Here is a 17,165-nt window from a genome sequence, read left to right as displayed (position 1 = left end):
GTATCTTTGTGACAGCCTTCTGAGTAGACTGGCAGGTATTCTTTCTGATAGAAGAGGAAGCTAGGATCCTAAAGGCAGGTGGGTAGTTAGACTTGTCCATGGCCATTTAGCCATAGGACAGGGAATAGAATCAAGAGGTTTGAATTCTTTCCTTGGTTCTCTTAACCATATTTTTCATGTAGTTGACCACCCTTAATCTTAAGACTTCCTTAACCAGAGACAGCTCTGGTTTGATCATTGTTAAGTGAGGAAGTTTGAGAATTGGCCCAGATACTTCTTTGCCCGAGGATCGGCTACCCTTGAGATTGAGGTAAGGAAAGGAAACCACGAAGAGGTAAGATGGAAACTAAGTCACAACTAGTCTTGATTGCTTCTAATTGTGTGGAGCTGGGGTATGAAAAATATTGTCATTTCTTCAGGGTTGAAGCAAAAAGATATGTTCAGACCTTCATAGCTTTGTTCCAGGGTGGGAAATTTAGAGGACACCACCAGCACCATCCCTCAGTTTGGGATATGTTGCCCTCTAGAGTCTAGAAAACTCCTGGTGTCTCAAGGCAGACTTCTTCCCCCTCCCCAACACCCCCCCCCCCCCCCGCATACCAGGTGAGTGAGTGCTTCTCAGTTGTTTCGACTCCCCGCAGTGGTCAGTGGGAGAATCTGGGAGAACGTATTCTGGGCAGTTTTCTGTAGAAAACCCAAGTCTGAATCTAGAAATAGAGGGACCCCTGTGGCATTTCTGCAGCTGTGGGACCAAGCTGATTCTTCCAGCCAAGTTTCAGTCTTACTCAAAACCAGTTGACTCAGAAGGTTGGGAAAGGAGGTGGGTCTGGGGCTTGAATCTTGGCCTTAGGGATGGAGAAGATGTAAAGGGAGTTAGGTATCATAGAGGCAACATTCTGGTTGGATACCAGACACTGGTTGTGTTCTTATTTCTGTACTGAGAGTCAAAGGCCATCTTGGAGCCCGGACTAGACTTTACTCTCCTGCCCCAAGCCTGCCCTTTACCTTCACATCCCTCCTCACTTCTTGGAGGAACCCAAACCCAGACCTAAAGGTTAAACAATACCAAAAGAGTCCTTCGTCCATCTCACTCTGGGCACCAAATAGTATACCTATCTATGAGACACTAGCTCCCCCTAGTGACAATTTTTAAAACTACAAAGTCACTTCACAGGCCCATGAGACCTGGACGGAAAGACATTTGTGAAGAAGGCATCCCCAGTAGAGATTTACCTAGTAAGACTCTTTTATTTGATCAGCTGCGCAGAGGAAGGGACTGGAATGTTAGACCTGGAAGGACATTTTAGGGATCTTTTAGCTCAGCTTTATTTTATAGAAAGGGTAACTGAGCCCCAGGAAACTGCTGGGAATGTTGTGGGGCAGATTTTTTTCTTCTGTTCTCTCAGTGTTGTTGGAGGTGGAAGTCAAAGGTTGCTGATAATCTGCTGAGGAACTGGGAAGGCCCGATAAACTTTTAACCCAAGCATGGGAGCAGGTTATCAAGGAAATAGGGTTTTCTTTTTTCTTTTGGCCACCAGGTTTAAGTGATTTGCTCAGGGTCACATAGTATCTGGGATGGGGCAATAACTATAGAGAAATTATGGGCGAACCAGTAGTAAATAGTAATGCTACAATGCATATCCTAAAATAATGGCACAGGTCACCTTGTGTGGGCTTTGTGGAGGGGACTAAGTTGCTGACTGGAGCTCAGCTGGGATGCCGGCTGGTAGTTTTCTAGCTCACCTAATTTTCTTTGCTAACTGTAATCCATTATTTCTGTGGTGTTAAAGAATTGTTTGTCAAAAATCAGATTTCAGCACCCTAGAAAAATCTCATCTGCCTGCCCGAATTCTGGCCATGTTGAGTGTAGCCATGGTGTTAAGACCGAAAAAATTCACTCTGGCTAAAAACTTTGTATTCCTTCCCTTATCTCACCAAAGCCTCATCATTAGAAGCCTCATCACTATGGTGCATTTTGAGGAAAGGCATTTTGGTAAATTAGAAAGAATCTCACTTTGGACTCAGAGGAACTGGGTTCAAATCCTGTCTTGGTCACTTGTTATGTATATAATTTGGGGCAAGTCATCTCCTCAGTTTCCTCATCTGTCAAATGAAAGGCTTGGACAAGATGACTTCTGAGGTTCCTTATAGCCTGATTTTTATGATCCCAATATTTTCAAAATGTTTTTATTCTATACTTATTTTTCTTTATCTGAGTTTCATGCCAAGCCATGAAAAGGATGTTATAATCATCCGTTGCAAAGTGCTCTACTCCATCCACTGTCCCCTCCACCTTTCAGAGATCTAATATTTGGGCTCTCCTCTGAACCTCAGGAAATTATAGCCCAGAGGCACTGGAGAAGTGAAGGGAAGGAAGCCTCGGGGTCAAGTGGAGGAGGGAATGATACTTGTCTAGGTTTTTAAGCCCACTAGTAATTTTTTAGGGGTTGCACAGCTGATTGCTTACAAGACAGCATTAATTTCCAGTTTGGGGTTATAACTTCTTCAGTCTTCTAAAGACCACTGTGGAGGCAGCAGTGTGGCCTTGAGGCTAGATGGACAAATCACAACCTCTCAGTGGCAGAGTGGAAGCTGATCTTCATTGGTAGAGGGAGGTTCTACACTGGGAGTTCCTGAAATGCCAGCTATGCTCCCAAATTTAAAATATGCAAGTCATAGAATAAGGATGGTGTTGCTCTGATACTCATGGGCAGCTAATTCAGATTCTGAGGTTCAGGAGATAGAGGTGGGCAGTGAACAGAGAGGCTGCTTCTCCTATCAAAGTTGCAGACTGTGATGTGCTTCTTGTTCCTCTCCCAGGTCACCCCTTCCTCTTGTCACTTGGAGCTTTGAAGTGTGTGGCATAGAGTTAATTCCTTGGTTCAAAGCCCTTCCCTTCTAAGCCTGCTTTCCTGAGGCTATGGACTCTGCCTAAATGAGGGTGGGCCTGCCATCTGAGAGGTCCAGGTCCATACCAGGACTGAAAATTTAATTCTCAGTGCTGAGATAATAGCATGGATGGTCGGTGTACCAGTTGGAGGGAGAGAAGACACCTGGATGACAGCTCCAAAATTTATCTAAGTCAATAGCTCTGTCTCCTTTGTCCAGGGCAGATTTACCTGAGTAATGCAGGATGGGCGTGTGAGGGTGCAAGGTTGGGAAAGTATAGCTTGGATTCAGCTCCTCTTACCCGGCTTCCCGCACCACATGAAGGGTGGGCCTGGAGCCAATCCCCTGGATGTATTTCTGGATTCTCCAGAGGCTTCTTCCAAGAAAAAGTGGAAAGGATTTCAAAGAGACTTTGAAAATGAAGTCCAGAAAGGTTGTGACTTGCCCAGGTCACACAGGAAGTGGACGGGTCAAATTCAACACTTTTCCCAGAATTGCCTTTTTGGGTCTTGTGACCTGAAATCACCCTCACACACACCCTCTAGCTCTTCTAAGGAAAGAGGACACTCCCTCAAGCTGAAGGCTGTCCTAGCTCCCTCCCTTGAGCTTCTGAGTTTATAAAATCATCCCTCCACTCAATTTCCTGGTCAACCCCTCCACTATCCTCCACCTTGTGCCATTCTTCAGGCAATTGTTTTTTCCCCCAGTCCCCAGATTCACCAACTCACCAATTTCAGTGTTTATTGTTTTTGTTACAATGGACAGCATTAGAATATGAGTCAGGAAAAAAAAAGACAGACCAACCAACCTTCCCGCTTCTTACAAACACCAGAGTCACTAAGGCAGGCACAGGGCAGCAGATGAGGCCTCATGGATGCACCACACGTGAGCTTTGGGGCCAGGGCACGCAACAAGGGAAAGGTGGAGCAGACAGGCCCCCAAACAGGCAGTGCAGAGTCCGGGGGCAGAGGAAGAGGGGCAGGCCTGGGATTGCATTCTTCTCCCAAGAGAAAGGTATTTTCCCCCCACTTTTTTAGTAAATGACACAGCAGACCCACAGAAACTTCAGAAGGCCCCAGTGGCAAACATATCTTCACTCTCCCTCCCACTTAGCAGGACCTACCTGGATCCTGCAGGTGGGGGAAAGATGGAGGAGGAACTGGGTGCAGGGTAACAATAAGCATGCTAAGGTCAGGGAGGCCCTGGGGGGGGGGCCTTCCTGGACTTCCTTCAGAGGAGGTAGGGGAGCCTAGCTCCCATCCTATCCTCAGGATTAAGAGATGCTTGATCTGAGCTGGCTTCTGTGGGGGGGACCCTTAGAAGTCCTGCTCATGGATCTCTACATTCTACAAAATTGGCTGTATTGGGGGGGCCAAGGTCAAGGTCCCCTCTAAGCCTGGGGCAGTGTTGGCACTTGAGAATACAGAGGACTCCAGGGGTTCCTAGGTCAAATAGAGACTTAGAAAAGCTCTGGTATGGAGAGGCAATCACCCTCATCCCCCCACCCTAGAGGTGATCACTGGATGCCCCTGGAGCTTCTCTGCCTCCCTCCCCTCCTCCCTCGATGCCTTGGCTAAGTAGCAGCAAGGTCTAGGGAGAGCAGTGAGGTCAGGTGGAAGGATCCAGCATCCTGGTATGACTCCAGGGGGATGTTCTGGAGGAGGGTTCAAGGGGAGCAAGGAGGTACCTGTGGGCACTGGGACAACAGCCTGGGCTTCTTTGGAGCTCCAGGGCAAGGGTCCCTGAGAGGGGTGGGCCCCCACCTCTTGTGCCTTCTCCATAAAGAAGTGCTGCTTTCAGCAAATCTTTCATACAGAAATCTGGGTTTACAAGCAGACTAGGGCTCAAGCTTTGCCCTAACAAAAGGATTTGCACTAGGAGCCTTTCAGAAACAAGTTTTCTTTAGTCTTCAGGAAGATTCACTTTATGTATTTTTCAGGACCACGGACAGCTGAACACACAAAACGAGGTACACTTGTTAGCCCAGACCTGGTGTCTGGAGCAGGTGGGCAGTAATGCTGGAGGGTTTAGGAACCTGGGACAGCTCCTGGCAGCTCCCTGCCCATTCCTCCTCCCTACCAATCATCCCCTGATTTAGTCTCTAGGGTTCCATTGAGGAAAAAGCTGGGGACATCATGAAGGTAGCTTCAGCATTACTCTCACCCTTAGTCCTCAAGAACCCTGGTTCAACCCCCATGTCTGGCCTCCAGAAAGGGGGGAAGTGTGAGCATGTCTAGGAGGGAAGCCGCCTGACCACCCATCCCTCTCCCCAGCTTCTCTGAAGAGATAGGGAAGAGAGCATCCTTCAATCTTGCCTGTATATCTCCCCTCTCTCTCTCTCTCTCTCTCTCTCTCTCTCTCTCTCTCTCTCTGTGTATATGTATATATATATATATATATATATATATATATATATATATATACATATATATATATATATATGTAATCAGGGAGGAACTCTCATGCTAGATCCTAGGCCCTTGGAGAGCCTATCCCTTTCTTCAGGCAAGACCCCTTTCAAACAGAATCTTTCCCTAGTTGTCTTGCCTGGGACTTCTGTCAATTCCAAAGGTGACCCTGAAAGGGGTTTCTTTGGGGCTGGGGTGGGGGTGGGAAGGGAGGTAGTTATTCCAGAGAGTGTCTGTCATAAGCCTGAGGCTTCAGGGGTCCGGTGTGGGCTGCCCTAACCAAGACTCAGAAAGAATTCTATAACTCCCAATCATTCCTTCCTCTGTCCCAGAGGCAAGTTCCATAGGCTTGCACTGGCCCAACCCTATAGGAAGGCCTGGAGTCTCCCTATCTCTCAATCTCCAAATTACTTTTTTTGGTCTGCATTACATGGAAGATGCCTCAAGAACATGGTTTGGAGTTCAGGTTAGCAGAATGGGGGAAGGTGATGATAGACCCAATAGGGCCACCTCCTCCACTTGCCCCATCTAGGGGGCCAGGAATGCCAGGTCAGCCATTGTTGCCTCCTCTTTCACCTTCTTTCACCAAAACCACTGCCACCTTCATTTGTTCTCAATCAGCGTCTGCACTTTGTGGACCAGGTCCCTGGCTATCCTCAGAATCTCCTGGGCATCGTGATGTTCAGCTCTTTCTGCAGGAAATACATGCCAACAAGGGTGGGGAAGGTGGAAAATGGGGTTAGGAGAGCAGCAAAAGAGAAAAAGTCAAGGACTTCCTTAGGTCAGTCAGGATCCTGGGAGGCTTGGATGCTATCTGCCCTTTCTAGATGCATTTGGCAAGGAATCTGAATTCTCGGGAAGCTTCTCTGCTTGGAGCCTGCAGGGGAAGGGAGTTCCCTGAACCAGCTGAAGACAACCTAGATTTAGGATGATAGGTTTAGAGCTGGGACCAGTTGGGTTTGGAGTCAAAAGACCTGGTTTCAAATCCCAGCTCTGCTACTCACTAGCTATATGACTTTGTGAGTCACTTAATCTCCCCAAGCCTCCATTTTCTCATCTGTAAAATGAGGGATCAGGTCAGACAACTACAAAGGACCCTTGCAAACCCAAGTCCCATAATTCTAGCATACAGTGACCTCTAAAGACACAAAGCCACTGCTTTCACCACCATCTGCCATGCCACCCACAAAAACAGACCAGCTTTTGGGGTTTGGTGGACATGTGGTCCCTCCTCAGGTTCATACCATTGAAAAACTTGATAATGTCTGTGAAGTCCATATTGTTATCTCGGATGATCTCCCGGTATCCTTCCACCAAGGCCAAGGCAATGAACAGGACAAAGTGCTCAGAAGAGATGTGTCTAGCAGCCCAGATAACTTCCCACACAGCAAAGACATCCTCATAGAGCAGCTCTAGGTTGGGAGGGGAAGTGAGGGAACACAGTAGGATGTTACATATCCCCAAAACTTGAGAAACTAGTTTACAAAGTCCTAAGATCTTGTGAAGTCCAATAGTCAGTGAAGAAAATTCTGTGCTCATATCTAAGGCCATGTCAAATGGGCAAACCTATCCATGCCCTACCAGAGCAACTAGGGCACAATGACACTTGAGGTGAGGAAGTTCTTTGCCTCCTAAAGTTCTATTCCAAAGAAGCCAAAGTTCTGGCTCCATGGTGCTCGGGAAAGAGCAATGGATTTCAAGAGAGAGATCTTGGGTTTTAATTCTGTCTCTGCCACTTCTCAATTTCCTCATCTGTTAAATGAGAAGTTGTCTGGGTGTGGGGTTACACACTTATAATCCCTATTGCTGATAGAAAGGCTGAGGTTGCTCCAGGACTTGAATTCCAAGAGTTCTGAGCAACAGATCAGGTAAAGTTGATTTTGTATCTGTATTAAGTCAAACACCATTTTGGTGAACCCTGGGGCAGGGGTTGGGATAGGCAAGGATGGAAATCTCCCAGGCTGCCTAAAGAAAAGTAAACCAGCCCAGATTGGAAAAATGGAGTAGGTTTACATTTCCAGGCCCATCAACACTGGAATAGTGCTATGAATAGGCATTGCCCTTCCAGCCTAGGTGAAAGGTGACTTAGTCTTAAACATAAAATGAATGAATGGTTAGACTGATAAAACTAACAAACAAACAAAATGAGGGGAGCTACCTATGAACAACATGGGTCCTGTCTCTGTCTCTTTACTCCACTCCCCTTCTCCTCCCTCCTCCCCTGCACCTCTCTCACCTCTCTTGAAATCTAGCAAAAACCATCGATAGCAGAAGTAGAAGTGGGTGTAGTCTCCATTCTGGTGCATCAATTCAAAGAGCTCTGAGTCCAGGATCTGTAAGAGGAGGAATGAAAGGGAAAAGGTGAAAGGAGAAAGAAGATGAAGGGAGAGATGGATGGAAAGAGAAATAGATGGAATGAAGAGAGAATTGATGTAAGAGGGATTGGAGAAGGAAAGATGGATGTTAGGGGGATAAATGGAGGAGGGATGAAAGGAGGATAGACATGAAGGGAGAAATGGAGAAAAGGGAGATGGAGAGAAGGAAAAACAGATGGAGGGAGAGGAGGAAAAGGTGGCCCAAGCTTTTGGTCAGAACGCATACACTTGGAAATGTGTACCCAAAGCCACTCAGACAACTCTTCCAAGTCATCTATCTGGATGTCTGACCTCAGTGTCTGTCTGGGGTGTTCTATATTCATATGATATTCTTGGCATTTATGTCTCCACTGTTTTCATTGCTCTTTCTGTCCCTCTCTGGACAGCTGTTTGGAAATGCAATGCCACCCTACTGGCATAATATTTCACTTCCCAACTGTTGTTCCTTAATATCCAAGCACCACCCCCAAATGAAGGAATGAAATGCAGATCCTTTCAGCATTAAAGCAAATTACAGGAGCTCTGAATCGAGATTTTAGAGCTGGAAGCAACCTTAACAGTCATCTAGTCTAACCCAGATCTGAAAAGATTTTTCACAAGTGGCTGTCAGTCTCTGCTCAAAGATGACCAAGGAGGATGAGGCCTCTACCTCTGGAGACAGCCCAACCCACTTTGGAGAGGCTAAGGTTTTCCTGATCTCAGACCTAGATTGACCTCTCTGTGGCCTCCTTCTACCCATTCCTCCTGTTTTTCCTTCCTGAGCCAAACAGGACAAAGCTAAGCCTTTTCTTACCCAACAGCTCTTCAAATACTTGAATACAGTCTCTGTCTCTGTCTGCCTCTCCCCACTCTGAGTCTTTTCTTTCCCAATTACCTCAACCCCTCCTTAGAAGACACGTCCTTGGGAGGTCCCTCACTGTCCTGGTCTCACTATCCAATTCATCAATATCCTCTTAAAATATAGTCTTGCATTCTTTTCAGTGACTACAGGAAGACAACTACTGTCCCATTCCTGAAGACTATTTCAGTGGAGATGACAATGACATTTTCTACTGCCCCATCACAAAGGTGATACACGCTGATCTTGTAATTCACTAAAACCCCTAGAGATCTTTTTCCAGAGCATCTACTGCCTAACTTTGCCTCTCCCACCTTATATTTATGGAGTTTAATTTTTGAATTCAAGTTTTTCCCCTTTATAAAAGTTATCCCCATAAATTTAATCTTATTTATTCATCTTATTACTTATTATTTAAGTTATCCAGCCTAATTCTGGATCTGATTCTACCGTACTGTAGGTTATCCCTTTCAATTACATTTCATGGACAAATCTGATGTATAATTAAATGTTTAAAAATAAAATACTAATTATACTTTTTTTTCCCCCTTTTATAAAGGAGGGTACCGGAGAGCATTACTGGCCTGTCACCCTTCTCAAGATTCTAATACACATTAACTACCTGCACCATGCAAAGCAACTTACTAGGAACTGGGGCAGCTCAAACATTTATCAGCGAGAGGGAGGTGCATTATTTAGTAGTGATGACTAATGAGAACCAAACAAGGAAGTGCTGAGTCCTGGCTTCTGTTCCTAGCTGGGGGATCTCAGACAAGCCACTTTCCTCTCTGGGCCTCAGTTTCCTAATATCATGAGATACTTGAACTAGGTGGTAGCTAAGGCCTCTCAAGCTCTGCTTCGCTAGAGATTTGTGATCTTTGGCTAGAGATATATGGTGTGATATCTCTGTATTCAAAGACTTCAGGCACCTGAGGTGGCAGGTACCTACCTGGATGAGTGAGCGCATGTTGGCAAAATGTGTATCCATGGCCCCGCCATTGGGGAAATTTTGGCTCATCCTCTTCATGAGTTGACTGAAGCAGCTATAAGCCAGCTGATCTGATGGGAGAGTGGATGTGGGGCCTCCAGTGAGGGGAAGGCAATGCTACTTTGGCTATCTCCCAGCTATATCCTGAGGTTTCTGAGCCCTAAATGTCATCGCCACCCCCTCAACCCTCAGACCCAAAGAGCTGACCCCCAGCTGTCCTGGAACCAACTTAGCATCTAAAAGGACACCAATCTTCTCCTCCCTACCATCACCACCCAGGACTCCTGGGTACCAAAACCCAGTCACCACCCTCCCTTCCACTTCTCCTGAGCTCCCAGGAGCCCTCACCATTGTCGAGGATGACCATGAGGGGTGCCAGCAGGTCACACATTCCCTGCACATAACCCACATCCAGATGCTCCCATACATAGCTGTGGAACCAAGGAAAGGAGAATTAGTCAATGAGATTGATACCCCAGGTTTAGTTGCACTGTTTCTCAATCAATTCAACAAATAAACATTTATTAAGCATCTACTATTACCAAGAATTGAGAGATTTTTTTTAGGAGGGGGGGAGAGGAAGAGGAGAAGAAACCATCATCACCCCTACCCAGGAAAGAAATAATACCCTCTCCTCCTTTTCCTGTGCCCCAAAGTTTTGTCCTTGGTGAAGGGGGAGAGGGTGGGTCTGACTAATGTAGGTCAGCTGTAGTTTCTGAAGAAGTGGGGCAGGAGGGAAGCTGGGGAAAGAAGATCGTAGCACTCTGGGGATAGGAGCAGACAGCAGAGAGTCTCTGGAAGCTGATCAGTCAAGGACTAATCCCCAGGCACCCTGAGTCTCCTTTTCTGAAAATCAGGGAATCCCTAGTCCCTGGCAGGTTGACTGAAGTCTTCTAGTCCTCAGGGCCTCTATGCAATGCTGCCTGCTGAGCCAGAACCTTAGAGGTCATAGTAAAGGAAGATATTTAGGGGGCTTGTCATCCCTCCTCCCTTAGGATCCATGCTTTTCATCCTCAAAGCTCTCAGAGCAGGAAACCACCTGAAAAGAAAGCACTGATCTAGGAAGCAAAAAATCCAGATTCCAGTCCTGGAACCCAGTCCTGCTGTGTCTTTGGACTTGTCATTTAAGTTCTAGGACTTCAGTTTTCCCATTTATTAAATGAGATGATTTGACCAAATGATATCAGATCAAATCCCAGCTCTACCACTTACTACTCAAATGACTTGGATAAGCCATTTAATCTTTCTAGGCCTTAGCTTCTTCATCTGTAAAATGAGGGGTTTGGACAAGAAGACCTCTCCTATTATCTCTAAGATTCCTCCTAATTGGAATATTCCCAGACTCCACTATAGAAGCTCCAAACCTGTAAACCTGGCATTTTCCCTCCCCTCCATGGTGGCTTCCTCTGAGCCTCCCCCCAATGCCAGTACCTGCACATGATGTTTCGAAGCTTCTCCAAGTTGGTGGGTGTGAAATACCAATAGTTTCGGTCACATCGCTGCACATCCTTGTCAATCCGGTGAAGGTTCAAGGCCACAGTATCCAGTAACTCTATCTGAGGGAGGACCCAAGTATCCATCAGGGTTGGCTTCTCAGGGCTTTATTATTAGCCCCTCTTGATCATTCAAATTCTCCTTTATTGCTGATCCTGCCCCCTTCCCCCAGACTAGCTCTCTAGAGGACAGGGATGGGTAAGAGAGACTTAACCAAAGGAACTCAGGCTCTGAATATGTGCGGAGAAGGAAATCAACACCCATCTGCTGGATCTGTGAGCCTGCTTACACCCAGAGGCAGAGAGAGATGAAGCAGATGGTCATGGGAGGTCCCTCTGGGATCTAGAACTACCAGAAAAATTTCCCTGGGATTCCTGATCAGTGGGGAGGGTGGTTAGGCCACTGAGGCTCAAGGACAAGGGTAGAGGTGGGAGGGAAGAGGATGACCACATACAGTGTAGGCAGCAGCACAGACAGCAGCCAGTTCTTCCCCTGCCCCCAGCTCGCTGGACTGTGGGGGATCCTCTTGGGGAGGACCTGAGGGCTCATAGAGGGAGGCTTGGAGCCCAGAAGCAGATTGATCCAGCTCTTCTTCTTCCCCTTGGTCTTCCTCTTCAAAGCCTACACTCTGTCCATCGTCAATACTGGACTGGACTCCGGAAGCCACTGAGTAGTTGCGGGAAGATGGCAACCCTGAGTCTGGAGAATCAAATTCCACAGACTGCTGCTGCTCCACTATGGCAGTGCTTGGTGTTCCTGCTGTGGGCCCTGTATCGGCCATGGAATCTTCAGGGCACTTTGGTCCCATATCAGGGGGATCCATCTCATCCACAGAAATGAACACCTAACATGAAAGGAAAGCAATGGTGGTCCTGTTATGCAGGGGTTATAACACCTGGTTAGGCCAATTAGTCTAAGCCCCTCATTTGAGACCTTGAGAGATTAAATGATCTGGCTAAGTGGTAGAGTTAGAGATCAAATCTAGGTCCTTTGAAAGCAAATTGGGTCCCCTTTCCATTGTTGTCATTCTTTCTCTGAAGTTGATCACTGACTCTGAAATCACCTTTCATTAATGACCTGCCTTTCCCCGGTCCACCTCTATTAAGAAATTCATTAAAATAGTCTTGCAGGCAGCTCCTTGCCTACTGTGGGAAAAAAGTACCAATGCCCTCCTTCCTGCTTCTTATCTCTTTAGCAAAGGTTCTGATGTTCCTCACACAGAGGTTGGTTCAAACTTTGGCAGAGTGGGCAAAGAGTTAGTTGAATCTGGGCAGCTAGGTGGTGCGGTGGAGACAGAGCAAGGGCCCTAGAGTCAGGAGGACCAGAGTTCACATTCTGACTCAGACACTTAATAATTATCTAGTTGTGTGACCTTGGACAAGTCACTTAATCAAGATCTAGCTGTGGCCCATGGTACCTGACTGCTTGCAATCTCTGGTCATGTGGTCAACTTTGGAACAACACATATCTACTTGGTTCTATGAAAAAAGCATCCTCTTTTCCTCAAGTGATAAAAATGGTCAAAGAATATTTACAGGTAGTTTTTAGAAGTAGAAATCATAGCTATCTATGGTCATATAAAATTACTCTTAAGTCACTATTGGTTAAAAATACAAATTAAACAAATCTGAGGTCCTACCTCACACCTATCAGGTTGATTAATATGACAGAAAGGGAAAATGACAAAAAATGAAGGGGATGTAGGAAAAGAAGGATGCTAATGCACTGTTAGTAGACTTTTGAACTGGTTCAGCCAGTCTGGAGAATAATTTGGAATTATGTGCAAAAGGCTATAAAAGTATGTATCCTTTGACTCAGTCATTGCAGTACTAGGGCTTTATTCCAAAGAGATAAAAGAAATTCTTTTTGTGGTGTCAAAGAACTGGAAATCGAGGGGATGTCCAGCAGTTGGGGAATGGGTGGACAAGAAGTATCTGACTGTGATGGAATACCATTTTCTGTGAGAAATGATAAGGAAATGGTTTCAGAAAAGCTGGGAAGTGAAGTGGGTCAAGCCAAGGGATCCTAGTATACAGTCACAGCAATGTTGTACCAAGGCTCATCAGTGCAAGATTCAGCTACTCTTATCAGTACAATGATCCAAGCCAGTTCCAACGGACTCATGATAAAAAAAAATGCCATCCACCTCCAAAGAGAGAACGGATTGCAATTGAAGTGCATAAGTGCAAACTGAAGCATAGTTTTGATTTTTTTCCTGTTTTTTTTAAGCAATATAACTAATATGGAAATAGATTTGGTATGACTTCACATATATAATTGCTATCATATTTCTTGCCTTCTCAAAGAGATGGAGGAGAGCTAGAGGGAGGAAGGGAATGTGAAAATCAAAATTAAAAAAGAATGTTATAAATAAATTATCATTTTAAAAATTCTGTTATTAAATTGCTGAAATCAAAGATAAGAGTCACCATTAGTGACATATGATCCAGAGTCAGAATTAAGTTATGTGCTCTTAATACATATCTAGCTAGATCCAACCATTCTGGAGAACTCTTTGGAACTATGCCCAAAGGGCAGTTCTTTTTGTTATGGCAAGGAGTTGGAAATCAAAGGGATGCCCAACAACTGGGGAATGGCCAACTAAGCTGATGGAATATTATCATGCTATTAGAAGTAACAAGCAGTATGATCTTAGAAAAACCTGTAAAGACTTATATTGAACTAATGCAAAGTGAAGTGAGTAGAGCAGGAGAATACTGAACATAGCAACAGCGATATTGTAGGATGAAGAACTGTAAATGACTGGGCTATTTTCAGCACTACAATGTTCCACGAGAATCCCAAAAGACTCATGATGGAAAATGCTATCCACATCCAGAGAAAGAGGTAATAATGTCTGAATACAGACTGAAGTCTACTATTTTCTTCCTTCTTCCCTTCCTTTTCAAGCCTTCTTATAGAAAATGATCAATATGGAAATGTTTTACATGATTCCACATGGATAACTTATATCAGTTTGCTTACTAACAAGGAGAGGGAGGAATAGAATTTGGAACTCAAAACAACAACAACAAAAATAAATGTTTTCTTTTTATTTTATTTATTTAGAACAATGGGGTTAAGTGACATCACACAGCTAAGTAATTATTAAATGTCTGAGGTCACATTTGAACTCAGGTCCTCCTGACTCCAGGGCCGGTGCTCTATCTACTATGCCACCTAGCTGTCCATTAAAATATTGTTTTAACATGTAATTGGGAGAAAAATTAAAAATTTAAATTACCAGTTGTTCTCAAGAATGGCTATCTGCTAGTATTCTCAATGACCTCTTCAGATTCCTTTTATGTATTGTCTTCTTCCATTAGACTGTAAACTCCTTGAGGTCAGGTTAACACAGTGGCTGGCAAAAACAGTCAGGATTTAAAAAAAAATGTTTACTGACTGGAGAAGTTAGGTAGTGCAGTGACTAGAGCACCAGCCCCGGAGTCAGGGGTCTGAGTTCAAATGTGACCCCAGTCACTTAATGATTACCTAGCTGTAAGACCCTGGTCCCACCCACTGCTTTGCAAAAACCAAACAAAAATATTTATTGACTGTCTCACTGACTAACCTGATCAAAATCTGTCAGGTACCCAGCACTTAGACTTTAACTAGGTACTTTCTGTGAATAAAGTTAATTAAATGGGTTTAAATAAAACAAAATTTTGACATTTTTGAGAACCATTATATTCCTAGTTCATTAAAAAAAGGGCATGAGCCCCTGCATTGGCCCTGGAGGACCTGAGTTCAAGCCCAGCCTCAGACATGAATTACTTAGTTGTGTGACCTTAGGCAAGTCACTTAACCCACTGCCTTGCAAAAACCTTAAAAAAAAGACAAAAAAGTAGATCTGGAAGATCAGAAAGTCTGCTGACTTGGTTACAAAAAACTTCTATTGTATAAGATAGAAGTGGTTAATCTGTAGTAGAGAAGAGAGGGAAGGAAGATAAGAGGGAAATCTCAGGAAGATGCAGTGTGTCTACATCACCAGGTTTGAAAATTAGAGAATGTTAGAGTGTGTCAGTGCTAGAACTGATATTCATCAGACACTATTTAGTCCTCATTTCACAGATGAGGAAACTGAGGCCCAGGAAGATGAAGAGACGTATCTGAAGAGTCACCCAGGGAGTAACCATCAGAGGCAGGATTTCAAACCAGGTTAAATTTGCACTAAATTTCCAGATTTTGATCTGGAATTAGATTCTGTTATTCTCTTTCAATTATATCATTGCCTCCACTTTTTATGTGTGTTAGACTTGAGAGATCACTGGGCCTAAAGTCAAAAAAGACCTGGTTTGACTTTTACAGACTGTATAACCATGGGCAAGTCACTGAAGCCTCATCTATAAATCAGAAATTCAATACACTTCAAAATGCTTTTATTAAGTAACTACTATGTAGTAAGTACTTTAGAAAAATTCTATCATTTGTTCTCCTCATAATAGTCCTGGGAGGTAGGCACTATCATGACCCTCATTTTCAGCTCAGGAAACTGAGGCAGACAATAGTTAAGACATGCCCAGGGTCACACAGATTTGAACTCAAGTCTCCCTGACCGCAGGTTCAATGATCCATTCATTGCTCCCACTGACCTGTCTCTAAGCTGCTGGGGAGGGAAGGAGAAGAATGAAACAGTCCTTGCTCACAAAGAGCTTACATTCTATAGGAGATAGAGCACATATGTAATCACACAAGTTCATTTGGGGAAGGAGAAGACTAAGAAAGTCGCCATGAACCATAGGGCCCCAAGTGAACTTTGAAGGACAGTAAGATCTTAGCAAGACAGAGATAAGAAGAGTGTGAAATTCCAGGCAGAAGGAACAGCCTAGCTAAAGGCTTGGAGGACGTTGTTTAGAAAACAACTAGGAGGGGGCGGCTAGGTGGCGCAGTGGATAGAGCACTGGCCCTGGAGTCAGGAGGACCTGGGTTCAAATCCGACCTCAGACACTTAATAATGACCTAGCTGTGTGGCCTTGGGCAAGCCACTTAACTCCATGGCCTTGCAAAAACCTAAAAACGCCCCCAAACAACTAGGAGGGCAATTTCATTGGCAAGTGCGTGAAAGAGGAGGATTTGTATAGGCTAAAACTGGAAAGAGAAGTTGGAGACAGATTGGGAAAGGTGCTGAGGTCTGTTTCTGACACTACCGATGCGCTCTTGGGTAGATTCCTTCCTCTTGATGGCTCTCAGGGTCCTCTTCTGTAAAATGAGCCAGTTGGACTGAATGGCCTCTGAGATGCCTGCCAGCCCTGGTTCTATGACCTGTGATCCCCTGAAATGCCAGGCTAAAGAGCTGGCACTTGATCCTAGAAACCACAGGACACTACAGAGCATTTCTGAGAAGAATTCTCATTTCACAGGGCTGCTGTAAGGAGCAAATGAGATAACCTTCAATAAACAAAGTACATAAGGATCCATAATGGCGATGCTCTTCTTTCTTTTCTTCTGAAAGTGTAAGGAAAGGAAAGCAGAAGATGACCTGGAGGGAGAGAAGGCTGTTTTTACGTGATGAAAAGGGGTAGGTTTAGAGACAGAGACTCAGAGACTCAGAGATGGAAAAGACCTTGGAGGTCATCTAGATCAAGCTCTTCCTATTGCAAACAAAGAAACTGAGGCCAAGCAAGGTGAAGTGACTTACCCAAAATGATGTCTGAAAAACCATGTTCAAACGTAGGTCCTCTAATTTCAAAGTCAACACTGTTTCCATCCCACAGTTGCTGCCTACCTTACTGAAGGGGTCAGAAAGACCAAGTCTTTCCAAGAGCCATTTCCAAGCTCAAAGCCATCAAGGCGAAAGGCTCTTTCCCCCTTTAGTTGGGGCTATTTAACTATCTAAAGGCAAAGTAGGAAAAGGGCCTTAAAGGAACTTCTCCTTTTCTTCTCACATGACTCTTCATGTCCCACCTCTGTACATTTGTACACCCCCCCCCCCCATACCTCTTCACTCCTGCCAGATTCAGGTGATGTTACCTAGATGAGGTCATTCTGAATTTCTTCAGTTGCTAGTTCACGTCACACACACACACACACACACACACACACACACACACACACGATATAAATATGTGTATAAATCAATTTCATTTTAATAGAAAGTTAAAAATCAAGAAATATATGCACATGCGCACGTGCACAATCAGAAATTAACTAGTAACTGGGGGAATTCAGAAAGG

At 44.8% G+C, this 17,165-nt stretch overlaps 1 protein-coding gene across 2 annotated transcripts in view; it reads right to left on the bottom strand.

Annotated features, from left to right (window-relative positions):
* Nucleotides 1-2,423: 2,423 nt before the first annotated feature.
* Nucleotides 2,424-17,165, bottom strand: part of SGSM2 (small G protein signaling modulator 2) — a 72,222-nt gene continuing 57,480 nt past the window's right edge. For both annotated transcript variants that reach the window (XM_074189210.1, XM_074189211.1), the window contains 7 exons: nt 11,447-11,836; nt 10,930-11,054; nt 9,847-9,929; nt 9,460-9,569; nt 7,534-7,630; nt 6,542-6,709; nt 2,424-5,989 (listed from right to left, as the gene is read on the bottom strand). In XM_074189210.1, coding sequence (XP_074045311.1) covers nt 5,901-5,989; nt 6,542-6,709; nt 7,534-7,630; nt 9,460-9,569; nt 9,847-9,929; nt 10,930-11,054; nt 11,447-11,836 — 1,062 coding nt within the window. In that variant the 3' untranslated portion in view covers nt 2,424-5,900. The remainder of the gene's footprint in view (nt 5,990-6,541; nt 6,710-7,533; nt 7,631-9,459; nt 9,570-9,846; nt 9,930-10,929; nt 11,055-11,446; nt 11,837-17,165) is intronic.

This window comes from Macrotis lagotis, chromosome 5 (genome assembly GCF_037893015.1).
Source record: "Macrotis lagotis isolate mMagLag1 chromosome 5, bilby.v1.9.chrom.fasta, whole genome shotgun sequence".
Taxonomy (NCBI): Eukaryota; Metazoa; Chordata; class Mammalia; order Peramelemorphia; family Peramelidae; genus Macrotis; species Macrotis lagotis.
The sequence above is the reverse complement of the archived record's forward strand: the minus strand, read 5'-3'. Positions and strand labels throughout refer to the sequence as shown.